The sequence below is a fragment of the Macrobrachium rosenbergii genome, chromosome 30 (assembly GCF_040412425.1).
Source record: "Macrobrachium rosenbergii isolate ZJJX-2024 chromosome 30, ASM4041242v1, whole genome shotgun sequence".
Classification (NCBI taxonomy): domain Eukaryota; kingdom Metazoa; phylum Arthropoda; class Malacostraca; order Decapoda; family Palaemonidae; genus Macrobrachium; species Macrobrachium rosenbergii.
In genome coordinates, this window is record NC_089770.1 from 3900518 (window position 1) to 3920784 (window position 20267).

The following is a 20267-nucleotide window of genomic DNA, read 5'->3' on the forward strand; positions in this document are numbered from 1 at the left end:
TGGGTCCATTGCTGTATCTGGAGAACATGGTTAAAACAACAGTGACAAAGAAGCTAAGGGGTTTCTACACCTGCTGGAAGACCCCAGGACATAGAAGCAGGAAAGACAGAAAACTTAAAGGTTTCAAGCAAAAAAAAACATATATATATATGTCCACCCCTTCAAGAGCACTTCCAACAAGGAGACAGCAGTCACCCATATAGGCTGGGAGAGGCAGCCACTCCAGCCAGCACCAAGCCTGATTGGAAAGGAAGATGCATCTCCCCGTCACCCTTACTTAATTCACTTCCAGTCTGATGAGAGTTGTACAGCAGCAATTTAGATAGGACAAAGTCTTGAACAAAGTGAAATTGATGATGAATAAGCATGCTGTCATAGAGGTGTTGAGTGACTCACCAGAGTTTTACAGTACTGCTTGTGGTTCCTGAGGCAACAGGAGAGGGCTGCCTTACCATCGACCTCAGCCTGCTGGACTATGCGTACTCTTGTTTCAACTCATTTGTCACTGAAAAATGACAGACGGTCATGGCAACACTGGGGGATACACTCACCTATAGACAGAGGATGAGTGAAAAATGCTGGTAGAAGAACACGAGAGATAATAACAAATGAATGCCTCTGAGAGAAAATGAGAACAAATGCAGAGAGAGAGAAATAGATGATCCTGTTGTCTTAAAGTAATAATACAGGACTTTACTTTTTTTTAACTTGATCAGTTGATGAAATTCATGATTTGAAAATATCAGCTAAGCATAAGTTGTCGGTAAGAACAGCTCACTATAGTTTTTTTTAGTTAGTTTTAACAATCCCCTTGCTTGCATCATATTAACTTCAAGTACGACCTCTCTTGGTTTCAGATGACACTATGGCCGTTTGGCCAGTACTGTATTTGTGATAAATACTCCACTATAACAAATGTTTAGCCTTTATATTAATGTCAACAGTAGTTCCTAGGATGTAGGGTATTAGTTGTTATTATATTGGTAGTTTTATGATGTGTCATGGGCATTGTCATATTATCCACTGCCATATTGGTCTTTAGTTGCAGCCACTTGAGAACATTTTGTGTTACTTTGCGTTGCAAGTGTTTTGCGCCTCAGCTGTTGTGTCTGTTGAAGCATTGAAATTAAATCTGTGGGTTGGATTACCAACCACAGGTATTCTTAAATTACTATGAGAAAATAAAATTTTTTTGTAAATCTGCAGTGGTGTTCTGTAATTAAAGATTGTACTGAAATAGTTTGAATGCTAAGCACTACATCAGCATTTTGGTTTATGAAAATCATTTATGGATGAAATCAGTGTCCTTGGGTTGTTTGAACGCAATGATCACTTATTTTTCGAGTGTATTCTTGTACTACTTGTAAAATGTGAAAATTTAAAATGTTGTAGTTTTTCACCATTACTAATGAATGCTCAGAAAGATTTAAAAAAAAATTCTAAACAAATAAATGGTGAAATTAGGTATTGCTACTTGATAGTACTGTAGAGAAAAGCTAGATCTCAGAAATTTGTGACAAAAATGTTAATATGTTGTGTACAAGAACAGTGTAGTGAGCTTTACAGCAGAAACTCGATAGCGTTGCACATAGTTCATTTGCCTACCTAATATGAAATTTAGTGAGTACTTTGTAGATTTGCACATCATCATTATATGGAAGTTGGTAACATGGTTCACATCCTCTCTCAAAGGAGATGACTTGTAAAACTCATGCAGTAGCCTAGTGGTTTAGTAGTCAATTTGTAGTGTCAGTGTTGCTGATTGTAACGATACAAATGTAAGGGCTTTGTCTTAGATAACTTTTCCCACCCTTCTCTTTCTGTCCCATGTACAATCATTTGGGGGGACAAAGGAATTTTAACAAGGATTCTGTTGGGTTTGCATTGACTGGTTTGTAAGATGCTGATTTTTGTATGTCTAATGGATTTGAGAGTTACTGAAGTTACTGCATATGAGGATTATATGATCATTAAGACTCTATGTTGTCGCAACTAGTCGGTAACTTTGGCAGTCACAACTGGTGTGGCAGCTTCCTAACATTCTCTGTAAGGGCTGATAGGTTTATCACAGTTTTACAACTTCAGAAGGTTTTATGAGAGACTGTGTGATTTATCTAGTGTATATTTTCCTTTTGATCATGTCTGCTTACATACAAATGCTAACCTTACTTGGCATGTGCTCAAACTTCGAATGCTGTATGCAGCAGGACTTTTAAGAAACTATATCTTGGTATTACCATTTAGTAGTATGTGACAACAAATGCCTCCTAGCTGCCATTATGTTTTCACCCTCTACCTTACTGTTGGTGCTCAGCTTTTATTTGGCCGGCCCTTTAGTTGTATAACTAGAAAAATATATATATTTTTTTTTATCACAAAACCCTTACCTGTACCTAGCCTACTCATGCATCTGTGTAAATCCCTGGCATTCCATTTCAAGTAGAAGGAAGACCTACTAACTGTTGGAATATGTGCATGTGTAAACTCATTTCAGAGCTACCGGTGGCTAACTGTATCACAAGTTATGTTCTCTGAACCAGCAACAAAAGAGATGTTTGTGTGATATCTCATGATTAAAATCCTGCTGACGATCGGTGGATGTCACCAGAAACCAGAATTTTAAACTGTACTGCCTTCCAAATTTTGCTTAAAAAGTAATGAAGCTGTTAACTCTGCCTCTTGACCCTTCACCTTTATGTAGGAGCCTTGTTTCTCAGAGAATCTCATTGGCTTATAAAATTACTTGCTTGCCAAAAAGTATCATTTTCAGTATATTTTTGAACACTACCTGCTGATGAAAACATGACAGTCTCCTTTCCTAAAAATGGGTCCTCCTAAGGTACTTCCTCACAGCTGTGGCCTGCAAAGGAATAAGGTCTTCTTAATTCTTTGCCTGGGGAATGAGCGAAAGAATATAAAAAGGTGGTATTGAGAACTGAATGCTAAAGACTGACAAATGGCCTTCCAGTCTTTCAAGTGGGTGAACCTCCTGGAAAATTTGTTAAGCTCACTGATCACTGACCTATGACAAGAGCTAACAGGGGTACAATCTTCTGTTGAAGGTTCATCAGTCAGGCTTGGTTCTGAGGCTTATATGGAAGATTAGTCAGGCTCCTGGGGACTTGAGATGGATCCCAAGGCAGTTTGATTAAATTTGTGAAGCTTCGTCGAAAATCTTCTTGGTTACTTCCAAGCGTGAAGATTGACTGTGCCAAGATTCTGAAATATGGTTGTCACAACAGTTTCTTCAAACAGGGAAGTCATGGAAACATCCACTAGGAGGGCTAAAAGTTTTACAAGGGATTGGGGGTAACAGTATTGGAGTTAAATAAATTGCATACAAAAAGCACGAAAATGTTTAACAAAAACCAGATAAATAACCATACTCACGTACAAAACACTCAGGTACCCTGTCACCACCTAGATATGCAGAAGGAAACCATTGCAAACACAAAAAGAACAGTAATAACAAGGCATGCCTTATGGCTAAAAATGTAATGCCAAACTACCACCCAACTAAGGATGGAGAAAACTTTCTCAGTGCAGCCCTAATACCTGAAAACAATGTAATCTTATGGGAAACCTTCACCCAAACACTCTGGAACTATACTGTACACAATGAAATGATAATGACGCTCAAAGATGTACGAATACCTTTTTAGTTTGAAAGAAGCTAGGGATATGGGGAAAAAAACTATGAACCATGATCAGGTCAACAGACTATGATGCCCACTTGGCCACTGGTGGGCTGGTGAAACAAGATGCACATACGAGGCTTCTTTTATGCTGGAATGGACAGTCTGGGATTAGCTTGGGCACATGAGTGGGCTACGGAAAAGTAATCGTTATGTGGTGAAACAAATAATTGTGAAGCGAGTGGTCTGGTGGAACTAAATGCTGTTGATAATGATAATAATAATGAACTTTTGAGTCATTTATGCTGATGGTTTTAGTGACTACTAAGAAATGGAAAATAGACAGATGTTTAAAGGAATCAGAACAATGCAGTTTTTCTATCTCCAAGTGTGCTTGTGTAGTTTGATAATGAGGGAACTGTACTTTCTTATATGAAATTTTTTCTTTGACATCCAAGCTTGTGGACACTGGACATTCCCATAATTGTTGAAAATACTCAGTTCTGCACATGACTGTGAAGTAGCAAATTAACGATGGATTTCAAGATTTACAAGGTGGACGTTGTGCAAGATGCCTTTGCTCAAGAGAGCATATATGCAGCTTTTGTTGTATGAGGTGAATGATGTCATTATTCCTGTGTAAATTTGCCTCTAGGAATATTATCTCAAGAAAGCATGTCAGAACATTGTCTGTCAATGCAGTAACTTGCAGTAGTCTTTGTTTTTGGTTCTCTAATGATGGCAGCTATATAGTCTTATCTTTTTTATAAGAATAAAGCCCTCAGACCACCTTTTTGAAAGTTATATTTCTCTTGGTAACCAGGAAAAGTGATGCAGTGACTCATTGGGAAGTTGACAGCAAAATGGTACAGTAGTCATTGTTTCCTGATATAATAACCAGATGTTTCATGTGTCTATACTTGTATTGCCAGTAATACCTACCGAGTTTGGAGGAATTGCCGGCTTGAAAGGTGAAATTAATACCATACTCTTTTTAGAAGTGACGGTGGTTTCCTGATAATGGTTTTATACCTGTGTGGCTTCCTTAAGTTTGCGTTGTCCCGTTCTCTAAAATTCACGTGGTATTTTTTTTATGAAAAGCATTTGTTCATAATTTAGTTGATTTATATTCAGTGTAGATATATCAAGAAAGTTTGGCAAAGAGAATAAAGAGCTGACTTAACCATTCATTCCATCTGAACTTCTCTTACTCATCGACCAACTTGAAGCTTGGTGTAATTTTAGTCTTCATGTATGAGCTGCTTATTGTCTATAGCCATGGCCATTGCAATCATCAGCCACTTGCAAAGATACTGTACTACGTAGGCATAAATCTTGTCTTAAAACTTATAACCCGTGAAGGACTTGGTTAAACATGGAATTAAAAGTTCATCCATAGGTACTTGCCTCTTCATGGCTATGGCTAGAGATGAAGCTTATCCTCCTCCACTCTCAAGACGTGCTAAACTGCCCATGGCTATGGCTAGCTTTGAAACACAGTCCTTTTCCTTTCCATGTTCGCTGAAGTCAAAGGTACCTGGCCATCTATAGTCGTAGTTACTGTACTGCATACCTCATTATTTCACATTTGGTCTCTGGCATGCATAGCCACAGGTTTGACTCTGACCAGAATTGAAACACATCCTACTTAAGAGGTTATTTTGTGTGTACAACCAAAAATTTGTTTTTATATAACATCCAATTTCCTCTTGTATTCCTGAAGAAGCCTGGTGTTATTAGTTCTTGAGAGTAAATGGTTAAACACTCGCCATATAATACCTGATGGTTACACAGCTGAAGAGCAATTTCTTATGCAAAATAGCTTGTGCCTACCATTAGTTTATTTAGAAGCACACGGAAAAGTTTTAAAATTGTCAGGAAAACCATTAAATATTTCCTGTTACCTGTAAACTGTGAGACCACACTCATTTTCCCCAATTTTTTTTATCATCTGGTGCAAATTTTGTTCCTTTGCAACTTTTTTCAGCCTTTGTGCTGTATTTATCAAGTTTAGACCTTAAGTGGGGCATGTCTGACATTTCTGTGTTGAAATCAAGCTTGAGTTATAGTCCTGCATTTATGAATTCATGCTTACAGAACTAACAATTAACTAAATATGTATCTTCCCTGCTCTGAAAAATTATTTTAAAAATGATTTTATAAATTTAGAAATATTCTTGAAGCTTTCATAGTGACTCATATTTTAGTTTCAGAGATTGTTATTATGGGAGATTCTTATTATATGTCCAACAGTAATGCTAGTATAGTCTTTTTGATCTATAGAATATGGAAAACTTTTTTTCTCTGTTTACCCCCTTGATAGGATTACACCTCATTTTTTATTTTGTATTTCATTGCAATGTGACATTGTTTATTATTATGAAGAAATCATACATAAACTAAGATCACCAAATTGGGAAAGTGTGAATATTTATGTATACTTTCTCCCCTTAAAAAAGCTACCACAGTCAAATTAAGTAAAATTTTATTTTAGTGTATGGAAGGAAATGTACTTGTTGCAACATATCCTGCAAGTTTGAGTTTAAGGTGACTTTTGCTGTACCTGTTTGTTTTCTGAAGATAATTAAAAAGAAATAACAGTACAGTACTGTATTAATGTGAAGGATATTGATAACAACAATCAGGTAACTTGCTTGCCAGTCGGTACCTTGAGAATCCAAGAGGCTAATTTTTCATCTTCAACATGTATAAAAGGCGGAACTGAGAATGACTTGATGTCGCTGCTGTAGTTCATGGGCAGTTCCATTAGACCCTCTTCATTGGAACTGGAATTGAAATAGAGAGTAAAGGAGCGTTTAAAGGTGTAACAGAAGGGAAACCTTGCAGTTGCACTATGAAACAATAGCTAGGAGAGGGTGAAAAGTAAGATGGAAGAAAGATGTGAAAAAAAAAACCCTCTTTCGAACTGGGCGTCTTGCATCAACTTCCATCAAATTTACACAATTTTTTGTAATTATGTTTTACCTAGAGTGATTTAAATAGTCAGTGTCTGCTGACATTCTGCATGCAATATACCGCACCAAGGGATTAATTAGCATCTGATTATCCCCGTTTATAATTCTATGGATTATGCTGCCCTATTTGTGTGTTTGTGTGTGTGTTTGTGCATATTTTAGCAACTTAGGTTTTCTCTTTTTGTTTACATACGATGACAAGCAAATAAAAATGTATTCCATTTATGTCAGGAGTTTCGAAGCTTGTAAAAATCTGCTTATATATCAGCTTAATTTACCATGTATTATAGATCCTCATTTGTTTAAATGTTGCCTTCTTTTGTTTTCGTTTCACGTTCAATATTAAGTTAGCATAAGGTAGCCTGTGATTTTCATATTTTTATTGTTTACTAAATATGTCAATCTCTGAATCACTTTACTCGAAAGCGTATGCAAAATATGTAGCGTAGAAAAGGATGAACATACCCAAAGGATCGGATTTTGGAAAAGTCGATTATATAATTTTGTGTACTATACTTAAGAATGTATCAAATTAGGAATTGTTTTAGAGATACTTTGTATATACAGTTATATAATGCAGCCTCTGAATTAACAGATGTTAATGTGTAAGATGTTATGGATAAATTATTTTCAAAATCGTAACAACTTTTCTTTACTTCTTACATAAGCTTAAGTTGACTTATTAAGGTTCTGTGATTGCTGAAAGGTGATGATGATAGAAGTAGCATATGATACTTATGCTATACATTTTACTTAGCATTATGTCAGTTTTCTTCTTTGTTAAATATCTCTCAAACTCCACTGAAGTTAAGGATTTGAGTGCATGTGGAATTAACTCAGAAATAGGATGACACCATTGCCACTGGGAGGTCGGTAGATGAGGGATATGCACTGCCTCGTAATTATTTTACGTTTTTATCATGAAGAGACTGTATGTACCACCTAAAGGTGAGTTTAAATTTGTAGATCAGTGATCAGGTTAGATTTTTCATAAAAAAAAAATGGAATTTTAGTGGATTGTGAACAAAATTAGTGTCTTGATCTTACACTCCTGGGGGAAGAAAACTGTCATAATCATTATACAGTGTTTTTATCTTATCCGTTCAAAATAATTTTAAATGCAAATCCACTAATGTATTTATTATAGCCTATTTCATCGGAAACAAAATCCAAGACACTTCGCCCACTGTTCTAGAGAGGAAACTTTACTAGCCATAGTTATGAGTGTTGGATCTATGAATCTGCAGAAGTCAACTGCCTCTCTCTTCTTCCCATTAGACCTATTAGAGGCAAAGTTGGGAGCTGTTCTGTAATTGCAAGTAATAGATCTATATGAAAAAAATATTTTGTTTTTAAAAAAAATGCATATATCATGAAAAGCCCATTATTTGTGATGAATCTTACCTACTGTTAATGTTAGCTTACATCTTCGTGCTGATAGGTGATTTCAGTACTCGATGTTAATTTATACTTTTTTTATTAGTCATTGTTCTCCCTCATGTTCGGATTAATGGCGACCAGTCCCATTTCAGGTCTGATGTGGCGAGAGAGTTTGTCTCGATGATAGTTAAAAGTTAAAGTTTGGTGGTTTCAGTCCTCCCACAGGTTATTGCCTCTCAGTCGGACATCAGGTGGGTGACCCCAGACCCCCACCTTGACATCACTCATCGTAGTAACCATCCAGGCTAAACAGTCTCACTATCCGCCCCTTGACGAAGAGCGAACACTGGTCCCCGAGATTACGAGGCCAACACGTTACCAACTGTACTAGCAAGATGGCTAGATTAGTAGAATATTTTTGTTGTTCTTGCTTTGCACCTCTCAGTGTCATAAATGAGTCCCAAGAGGAAAAAAAAAAACCACCACAACAGTTCTTGTACTATCAGTTATTGTGACTTCTTATATTACCCATAGGTTAAATATAGGTACCAGTCCTAAGTGGTTAACAGCACCTGCAATAGTAAAATAAAGAAATAAGTTTTTATATAATACAATATACATATGCACAGTTATAATTCCATTGAACAGACTGGCCATCTAGATGCTGCTGAGTTTGTATTGCAGTTTCTCAGTCTCTTGAACGAGTGTCTTTGTAGCAGGGGTAAATCCTATAACAACTGTCCAAAATTCATTTATTCCTTGACGTTTTGGTAGTATTCTCTACCATTGACCTAAAGGAAAAAGAAGATAGGTGTACAGTTATGCCATACAGCAATTTTAGGCGACTCCTGATTGGCTGTCAGAAACAGGCACCAGAGATCCTCCTATTGGCTGGGAGCGGAATGACTCGTCTGGGTGACCGACAGAGGCGCTGATGGATATTGTCATTGGTGATGAAAATGTTGATTTGCTATATTGCCATTTCTCTTTCGTTGTGTTCCACTGTCTTCGTGTTCATTGTTTTACATTACTGGCACATCAAGTTATCTTGTAGTCTTCAAAATTCTAGTCATTAATGACCTCATACACAGATATACCTTATCACACTTCAGCAAGATGTTTTGTCTAATTTTGAGCAAGAACTTTTTAAACCAAAATGCCACGTTCTGCAATATGCACAGTTGCATGATGTTCCAGATTATTATTCCATTTAAATGATAATTTCTTAGTAATCTACCCCATTAAGGATCGATTTTTATTAGTTTTCTTATTCCTCATAACTAACGTCAAATGGAGTATACCAAAACCTTATTTTTCTGGCTAATGTAATCATAATAGTTTAAATTTTGCTGTTTATTTCACATAATACAAAGAGAGAAAAAACAGATTGCATTTGATGACAAAAAAGAAAAATTTTATTCACTAATCTTTGCCTAAGATGTTTGCACAGAGAAATCGAAATGTTTTGCAAAATATAAGCAACCCAACTGCTAGACCTAACATGTGCTTCTTGCATTTCACCATTTGTAAATATACTTTACTGATGACTCAGTTTCGAAAACAGTAGCTGAAATAACCGAAAGGCTGCAAGGTAATTCGTTACTTCAGATTACGCCATCATTAATTTAAAAATATTTATCCGTCCTCCCGGCACCATTTAAATTCATGTCAAGGATATTGGCTAATTGTTATGATTTTAACATCGCGTCGCTGTTTACAATCTTTAAAACTATTTAGCAATTTCATGCTACTGTGTTGTTATTTAAGATCACTGCAGTGTATGAACTCAAAGTAAGAAATAGTTTAAATAACATCAACACGTGTTGGTTCCAATCTTGGAAGTCAGCCACGAGACAGACTTCCTTGTTTACAGGGACCGTTCAATGCCATCAATTTTGACGCCATGTTTATAACGGGTGATGGCAATTGGTGTTTGGGGTTGGTCAAATTCACTAGGCATTATGGTATTATTTACTGAAGAAGAACGAAGTTTTTGTGTCGACAACAGACGGTTCCATTCTTCTTCTTCCCGACGTTTGATCGCCCAGCAATAACATTTCTAGGCGGCATGTCTAAGGTTTTCGTGTGGAGATAAACTTTCAGATTGCCGTGGACTGAGATCCCGTCTTTTTGTAATCTCATTCTGTATGAATGTGGGTGAGTTTTCTATATATATATATATATATATATATATATATATATATATATATATATATATATATATATATATATATATATATATATATATATATATATATATATATTGTGTGTGCATGTTGATCTGAAAAATGCTCGGAATGTTGACAGCCCACCAAAACAAAATGCACAAGAAAACCATAAATTTAAGCCTATAAAACTCCAGTAATCCGGGCTGAGGTAGTATCAACTGAAATATGCTGCTTCCCCGCATAAATATCATGTGTGTTTGTGTGGATGCCCGCATGTATGTGTAAACAGCGAGAGAGGAGAGAGAGAGAGCCGGCGAATTTCAGTGTTACGGTCATGTACTATAATTATCGACCACAGAGCTCCGTCTAGCCAAACATTCCCCTTTTATCTGTGATCTTGGATTGCTTAGGAACAACTATGGGAAAATTTTAAGTATCTTGTCCTCGAGACATTCACTGTTTTTTTTTTAGGTCTGAGAAACTTTTTTTTATATAGTCTCATTATTGCCATTAGTTTGAAATCATCATTATTGTGACCATCACCATTTCTGTTTATTATTATTATTATTATTATTATTATACAAAAATCTCTTGATAAGTTGTGTTTTTAATGTCTTAATTGACAGAAGAGGTGCCACACAGTTATATATATGCTTTAAATATATTCTGGAATATTCAATATATATATATATATATATATATATATATATATATACATATATATATATATATATATATATATATATATATATATATATATATATATATATATATATATATATATATATATTAAATATATATTAAATATATATTTTGCTTATATAATCAAGGAAAATTTTTATTATTATTATTATTATTATTATTATTATTATTATTATTATTATTATTATTATTATTATTATCGGGGTAACTGTTTATTCAAAACAGTGAAAATTAGAGTTAATTCTACAATTTTACCAGAGGAATTATCAGCAACACTGACTGACGAACTGAAAAGTATATACTAAAAACACGTTCCTTCTCCCCCCTCAAAAAAAGTTATAAAACGTAGAAAAACAACTTGATAAAAAAAGGAGTCAGTTACTTATTGAATGTGTAAGTATTTAAATGAGGTTAAGTGCCTTCTACCATTGCAATAAAATCCATCTTAACATCTCCGGACCTACCTGGGAACCTTGCCACTCCCACCAGACTCCCCAGGCCTGTTGTCAACATTAAAGAGAACTTTATACCCTAAGTTCAAGTGGACTGCGTTTCTGGTCACCTGACCAGTTGGTGACCAGAACCAGTGTTACCTTAGTGATCGAGATACTTATGGCTCAGCAAACATGTAAGTTAAAGGGACAGCATTGTCGACCTCTCTCTCTCTCTCTCTCTCTCTCTCTCTCAAACCAGGTGAGTTGCAACAGCGTTGAAGACATGATTCACCTTTATTGCAATTGAATGTCATCTTAGCAACCTTTTACGATGAACTGTATATTTGTCATTCTAGCTGTCCATCTTACTTTTTTTTTTGAGTTACCACCTGTTAAGAAAACTATTTAATATTGAAAAAAACTGGCCTATACGCCGGAATGAGTTATTTTCATGCTAGCACGAGTTCATGTGTTGCGTAATAAGTTTTCTTTTCTTGGTTTTAATTTTACGCAGATTAAAGGAAGAAAGTAAGATTCAAGGACACGCTAATCAAGTATCGTGTGTACTTACGCACGCATCACCGTGCATGCATGCCTTGTAATGCACGCAACGAATTCCACAAGTTCGATTCCGGGCGTGGGAGAGAGGGACACGTTCTGAAGACGACTTAAAGTGTCCGTTCTCGAAATTGTCTGATATTTATGATGTCTGTAGAAGATATTATAAGCCGGGCAATCGTTGTGACCACAACGTCTTTCAAAAATGCCGAGCGAGATGGCTTTGTGGTAAAGGAGGGTGTACCGTGACGTCACCATGGTTGAAGAGTTTGTCAAGAAATTGCACATATATACATTAAATTATCTGTAGGTACTAATACGCTATTAGTCCTTGACTTTTTTCTTTTAAAAACGTGTAAGGCATTTGAATCTATTTACGTTGTCTTTGTACGCTATCTTGATATATTTCACATACATTCTGTAATTTAAGTTATTCATGAACGTTATCTGATACCCCGAGGGAGATCGCTAGAGGATGTAATATCATATATATAAAATGCAATAAAACAAAATACAATCTTAGTCTCGAATATCGCCAAGAGATGTCTCTCCCGTCGAAGGGGTGTTGTAGTGTGACGTCACGTTAGTTGAAGAATTTGTCAAGAGATGGCAGCACGAAAGAGAGAGAGAGAGAAAGAAAGAGAGAGGGGGAGGGAGAGACAGCAAGAGAGAGAGAGAGAGAGGTAGGTGCGTGACGTCATGCCTCAGTCAGTGCCGCGCCGTTGATGAGTGAGGTTGCGTCGTTGTCAGGCAGCTGGTGATAGTGGTGATCTATTTTTTTTGGGGGTGTTTCAAATGTGTGCCCAGTAGGGGCTTGCTCGGGGGGAGGAACGATCTCTATTATGTGTGGTGGTGCTTGAAGAAGAAGGAGGAGTAGTTCAGATTCAGTCAGGAATCATGTTTCGGTGTATACCCATCTTCAAGGGTTGTAACAGGCACGTCGAGTATGTGGATAAGAGGCATTGCTCCCTGGGCTGCGTCCCAGACGACATTATGCGCTACGCCCGATCGCTCGAAGAGGTCCTCTTGGACGCCAACCACATTCGGGATCTGCCCAAGGTAAAGGAAAGAAAAAGGGGTGGTGTCCTTCGGAGGAGGATTCGTTGTTACTCCCGTGCAGGATAGAGGATCGTACATTTCTCTCTCTCTCTCTCACCTGTCCCGCTCTCGCCCGATTTTTAAAGAGAACGGAAGGGAAGAGCTCTGTCTCTCTCTCTCTCTCTCTCGGTCTCTCCCTACCTCTTCCTCCCTCCCCTCACACTCTCTCCTGCCTCCCTCCCTCTCTCTCTATCTCTCCCCGAGGTGACTAACCCACCCACCCACCGCCTCCCTTCCCCGTTTCTTCTTCCCCCGCCCATTCCTACCCAGCTCCGAACCCTTATTCGTTGAAAAATAAACCTTTATTCGATAAAAATGAACCCATATGCGTTGAGAATGAACCCATATTCGTTGAAAACGAACCCATATTCGTTGAAAGTGAACCCCAATTCGCTCAGAGCGAGTCCATATTCGTTGAAAGTGAACCCTGATTCGTTATTCGCCAAAAATGAGCCCTTACACGTTCGAAATGAACACTGTTCTTACCAAATGAACACCTATAATTAAAAGCGAACCATTGTCCTTTCGAAATAAACCCTAATTCTTTAAAAACAAACATTAATTCGTTATGAAGGTTACGCATCGCGTTTGTATTTTTAGTATAGTCCCTCATTTGGTTGTTAGGTTATCAACGCAGCAGTCGACATGGAGATCAAATATGTTTTGTTTAGCGACTTCTTTTTTTTCCCAGTCGGCGACTGTCGAGCAGTGGTGTACAGTATGTTGTTTTTGTCGAAAATTGCCGGGTCAAATTTTTCTCCCTTTTTTTTTAATATTAGTTTTGGAGCTGCAACGTTTCTCTATTGATTTTTATCGCACGAAACATTTCTCCGTCGGAATTTGCTTTAAAGCGATTTAGTATAATTGTTTGGTTTGCTTTTCGTGGTGTTATTTGGATAACATTGCATTTTAAAATTATTTATAACATATATATTTAACATTTGCATTTTAAAATTATATATAACATTATGTTTAACATTTGCATTTTAAAATTGTATATATAACATATATTAAACATTTGCATTTTAAAATTATATATAAATTTATTGTTTAAATATTCCTAATTGTAATTAAAAATCTATAAGTTTAATCTTATCTTATTTGAATGACAAATAAATTTAAAGGGAAGTTGCCAAGGATTTATGCATTTCAAAATATCTAAATTTTATTGGTGAAATATATTTTTATTGCATGATTTTCATGCATTTTACAGCCATACTTACATTTTATTGTTTAACTACTCATTCTTTTGCCAAATACTGTATATTTTTCATGGCATGATTTTCATGCATGTTACAGTTATAGCCTACTTACATTTTATTGTTTAACTATATTCATAATTTGGTGAAATATATTTTAAGTGGTTTGATTTTCATACATTTTACAGTTACATTTAAATTTGTTTAAATATCCATGTCTGGTTTAATATACATATTTTAAATATGATTTTGATTCCAAACTAGGTAGGGTATGTTTAGGTAAAAATTTTATAGGCAACATATTAGCATAGGCCTCTTGTTAATAGGCCAACTTTGTCATAGACCAAGGACTCTTGTTGCTATTAGCTGCCGTATGTACTTGTTTGTTTAAACATCTTGAAAATATACCTTTCACTTGCAAAACGAGTTTTGGTTGAATAAATTGTCATGTGATATGAGAAAACAAGAAAACTAGGTTTAATGATACAGTACAGAAGAAAATAGAATATAGGAATAATTACTTATTAAACTCAACTACGGTTGAGATATTTAAGAAAATTGTAACACTGCACTAGTTGTATAGTGATGCTGAGTGTGTAGGATTATTAGCTTTTTTAAAACAATGAATTCCCAAGTAACATAGGTTCAATCAATAATGAGACTCAGTAAAGCAATTTGATTTGATCCATTTTTTATTGAGATGTGTTAGTTAATCCTCATAACTTCTGTGTCAGTACAGTAATACAGTTGCCTTTTTTCTTGCTTATTAAATGCTGGTTTATCCATAAGAATATAGCAGTTGTGTCGTCATGTTTGTAATTAAGGAAAGCAATGTGCATTATACTACTTACCATATATTGACATTTTTGGGTTATATATATGTTTGTATTCAGCTGGAAGCATTAATTTGAAAGTGTTTTTTTTAAATGGTTTGGTGATTGTTTTCTTTTTTTAGATTTTCATAGTGCCATTCATGGTAATTTTCTTATTTGGAACAATATAGGCCTATCTGATCCATTTTCAAATTGTCAGGTACAGACTAAAATGTACCATAAGGCACAAGGCTCAGTATAAACAGGATAACAGTTATATAGGAGAGAAGACGCAGCGCCAATTGTGACCACTTCCACCAACTGTAAACTGTACTGTAGAATGCTATTAGGCTACACACAATGAAGTTGGTGGGTTTTGTCATGTCTGTCGACATAAAGTTTGGAGGCGTAGCCTAGTGTAAGCTTTTGTGGTTACCAAATCACGAAAAAGATTTATGAAGAATATAAAACATGATCCTGTGTTTGCATAAACAGAAACTGCATTTTGTACTGAACCAATTTGCTTAATATAAAGGGAAAACCAGTAGTGGGAGGTATAACTTGCAAGTCTGACCAAAGATGCACGTGGTTATCAAAATGTACATAATTACATACAAAGCTCTGAGGATGCACAGGGTAAAATTTTTTCTTGTCGGACAAAAACTTGGAACACACGTGGTGTTAGCAGGCGAACAAGATACAAAAAAATTCTGACAGTAGTACAGTGTACGTACTGTATAACAGACATTTTGTTAAGTAAACCACAATACTGTAATTCTTTCGCTCATGCATTACTAAGTATCTTCTGTTTGTGGCCATCTGTCAAGTGAGCCTTCTTTGTGTGGTAGTAAACATTGACTTGTCTGTTGAAATGTATTATTGCAAGACCCCGTTGGGTCGGAGACCTGTCGTTTGTTCCATACTCTGCTTTGTACTTCATTTTTGTTTCTCGAATTTTAATATTTTCTGTTCAGTGGCTAAATACTGTAATGTACAGTCGACTTTTCAGCGAGATTGAAGTGACCATCTTTCATAGTCTAGGGAATGTTAGTTTCTAGTTTGCATCCCTTTAGCTTCAGCTACATCTTTTGCAGCTGTTCAGCATCTTTTATGGTTGATTTTACCTTGCTCATTGATAGTCTGGATGCAGATTTTTGGTCTAATTAAACTAATTGATAGTAATAATCCTCAGAGTGAAGTAAATTTATTTGTAAACAAGATTGACAGATGATTCATTTGGCACCTTTTCCATGCATTGCTGGCATTTAGATTAGGCCAAGCAAGGTTAGTTCATATTCATGAAAAGGTTGGAGTGTACATGAATGCTGTACGCTGTGCACTAGTAATATTGAAACCTTATAGGTACTGAAATCGTAGTTGCAGTAATTACGTAGTTCCTGTGAAGCACCGTATGAAACTATACAAAATAGGACTGTAGATAGTGTAATGCTACTATTTCACATTTATTATGGTTTGAGTGACTAAACTGGCTTACTGTTTTGAGTGCTCTACAAAATAAAGCTTTTGTTCCCTTGTTTTACCATTACGTACCAATTGGAGCCCATTACATTAGTTGCTTTTGGGTCAGTGCCTGTTTATATGGCCAGCAAACGTTGATTGTGGGATAAACTCTAATGTGAACAAGGCATCAAAGCAACAGCAGCTAGGTAAACCGAAAAATAGCTTATTGTAGAGCGCTGTTTACATTTACAGACAATAATTCATATAGGCTACTGTATGTAATACACGTTTACTATGTAAGCTGCTGTGATATGTTCTTAGCCCATTTTTAACCCATATTCTTCAGTTGTAATTTCTTTATTCAAGTTATGATCCCACTATGTTTTTGGGAACTGCAGAGGTTTTATTTGTAATATGTCACACTGATTGTTATGCAAATGTTGTGGATCAAGTCACACTGATTAGTTTGCTTATGTTGTGGATCAAGTCACTCTGATTAGTTTGCATATGTTGTGGATCAAATCACACTGATTAGTTTGCATATGTTGTGGACTCAAGTCACACTGATTAGTCTGCATATTCGTGGATCAAATCACAAAGATTATTTTGCATATGTTAGGAGTCCACAGATCTTTTAACAAGCTTTACACAATTATTCAAAATGCTACTATTTAAGAATAGTCCATCTCCTTGCACAGCCAGATTAGTCTATGCCATACTTTTCTTGATACATTATTTTTATGATAAAGGCTAAGCAAAAAGAATCATGAATATTAGGGATTGTGCATGATGTAAATTACAGTACATTTTCCCCCATAATCATGCAAAAATATCTTGTCAAAGTTGTATGAAGTTATAGTTTATTGTGAAGGTATTGTTTTTTTGTATTTTATTTTTATGTAGTTGTTCACTTGAAATTGTCTGTACAGACTTCGTCTTAATGTTCATTGGAACTATCTCATATGTAACTACAGCATGGGTGTTTATTACTGTTTAGCATACCTGACAATGATGTGCAATTAGAACCTCAACAATGCAAGCAAAGATGCGATGCATTGCCACCCTAAAACAATTCACCTTGCACTTGTTTATTTCTCTTCTTTCAAATGAGAGTCATATTCTTTGGAAGCTTGAATTTCAGGTCAGTGGCTCCTGTAGGCTTGCTCCTGATGAATATGGTATATTTTTTGAATATTGCAATGATGATAATAATTTTACCTGTATCCATATTTTAGGTATATGTAAAGTACACAGTGGGTCTTTATGTTCCATATATATATTTTTTTTCTTTATAGGTTAATAAACAATAGCCTTATATGTCAGTATGAAGTAGGTGTACTACAAAAACTTTCCTGAAGAAATCTCGTTACCCTTAAGAGTTAACACACATCCACTGAGTGTAAATCATGTCAGTAATATAGGCTACATGCCATGTTTGAATGCTCTTTTTATTTTGTACAGTATACTATAATAATAAGGCAGTTTGTGGAGGAAAATTAGCCAGTAATGGTAGACTATTTTTACGGTAACAGTATCAATTAGCTCTGCACAGTAATTTAGTTTTATGGACGAGGCATATAGTATATCACAGCCCATGCAATGCCAGTTAGGTTAGCAAAAATTACAAAGGAGTTAGCAATCAGTGTGAGTAACGTCATTGATTTTACTACAGTTTGGGACTTAGTCATTGTTAAGGTTTCGTTTGTAGTCACTGGGTTCCGAGGTTTAATCATATTGATTTAACAACTGCCTGTGATTTTATTTTATCCACTACAGCATGGAATTAATGTCAGTAGTGTTTTCACTGATCCTAGACCTCTCTTGCGTGTTGTTTTTCAAAGTGGTATTCTAGGCTTGTATTATTTTTAGTCCAGCTTGTGACATGATAACTGCCTATAAATAAGGTGAACAAAATGCTTATGATGTTTTTATTGCAATCAGTTGTTTTCTGTGAATGAATGTGGGCTGTAGTTGTTTGTAGCTCAAATAGTGACCTGTAAATGGGGCTAAATGCCAGGAAAATTAAGACTGCTGATTAGTGTCAAGATCCCAATGTTGGATTCTTTTGCGTAGGTAACACTATCAAAGGGGTTGGCAGAAGCTTCATAACTTAGTTCTTTCATTATAAGAATATTGTTCTCTTGTCTTCTGAATGACAATGATACCGGGTTTATGCACAGTACACAATACGTCTTTGTGTTCAGCAGCCTCCAGAGGTCTGTATCACTTTAACAAAATTGTTTTGAAGTGGTCTGTAAGTGCAGTTTCTGTATGAAGTTGTAGTTTTTCTCTTCAGCACTTACTCTTCAAGAAGCGTTCCTTGCTAATTGTTTGTAGAGCATCAGTGTCTGCTTTCTGTTGTGGTACCAATGTCACATTGTCCAGTACCGGAATTCTTGCATTCTTCACCATAAAACATATCACCTTTAACATGGTATATCTCATTTTCCCCGTTTTGGGATTAGACTTAAAATGAGTGCTCTCCACTGTGTACTGGTGATTATACTTTCTGCATGACTTTCTTATGGGTTTTGGACTTCATCTATGCCCACTTCACGATTTCCTGGGCTTTTGTAAAGAGTTTGGTTATGCTGCTTCCATCCCTTCTATTTCTCTGACTAACTGTTCCTCATCCTTTTCATCAGGAGTACAGACTATCTCAGTCTCTGAGATCTCTGCTTATTTTCCACTTTCTGGACGCTACATCTTTGGGACATATTGTAATCTTTCCACTGTGAGCTGGCCGTGAATCGTGGCATTTTATAGCCCCACCTTTTCAAAATCTTAGCAATCTTTGTCATGACCCATGTCTGCTGTATATTTACTGGTCAGATGCATACTTGATAAATATTTGATCCATTTACTAAAGAGATATTTCATATGTTTCACAGTTGTCTATGTCTCCAGTTTAACAAAAATGTTCCATTTCATCTATTTTTGCAGTCCTGAGCATCTGTTGTTCAAAGTTCAAACACTCACTCACCATCACCTTTCCCACAGCATCGATTGAATAATTTTTCCATTGCGTCTTTTCCTCTCGTCGCAAGCCTTATTTGAGTAATGGTGATTTTCAATCCTCTAGTTTCCATTCTATCTTTTGGCTATTTTTATAATATAGCCTATTCCTCTGGTTTTGCTATTAGCACTAGGCCATTTGCACGTAACAAGCTCCAAGGGCCTTCCTTCCTACACTTGTAGCTTCTTCCATTATTGTTATAATCTAAACAACAAGAGGCTCATAATTAACTCTTATTGACACCACTTTTATCTCAAAATCATCTGATTCAGCTGCCACTCTTGTCAGTCAAGCTCCTCTCTTATGTTACAGTGTCATCACTAACTCCATTAGCTTTTCAAGCATGTATTCTGCATTCGTAAAGCACACGTACTTTCTCATCTTGCCACTCTTGTCAAGGGCCTTTCACAAGATCATCAAATATAGGCTACTATGTAGATCTTAAGAACTGGTTTGGTCCTTATGATAATGATGCTCATGAATTTTAGGGAATATATAATAGTATTTTAAAGTACTGTGTAATAATGATACAGATTGTTTAATAGATATTCAATACACCATTTATTTATTTGTTGAATTAGATTTTTAAAACTATTTTGGGATATTGGTTACACCGTACCCTTCTCTAATCTTTATCACTGGGGCCTTTTGTGAAAGCTTGCTCTACACGACACTTGTAGAGGACTTAATGTAGTTGTATATTGTTCAGAATAGGAAAATTGCAATGCCATAACAAACTTCAACATTTTTTCTTTGTTCAAACTCTTATGTAACAATGTTGCAGACAAATGTCTATCTTCAGGCTGTGTAAAAGTTAAAACAGACATTT

General features: G+C 35.9%; 1 protein-coding gene across 1 annotated transcript in view; it reads left to right on the forward strand.

The window, feature by feature from the left end:
* The first annotated feature begins 12558 nt into the window (after window positions 1-12558).
* Window positions 12559-20267, forward strand: part of LOC136854947 (protein lap4-like) — a 309134-nt gene continuing 301425 nt past the window's right edge. Inside the window, 1 exon segment of the mRNA XM_067131543.1 lies at window positions 12559-12911. Within this exon segment, the coding sequence (XP_066987644.1) occupies window positions 12750-12911 (162 nt within the window). The 5' untranslated portion in view covers window positions 12559-12749.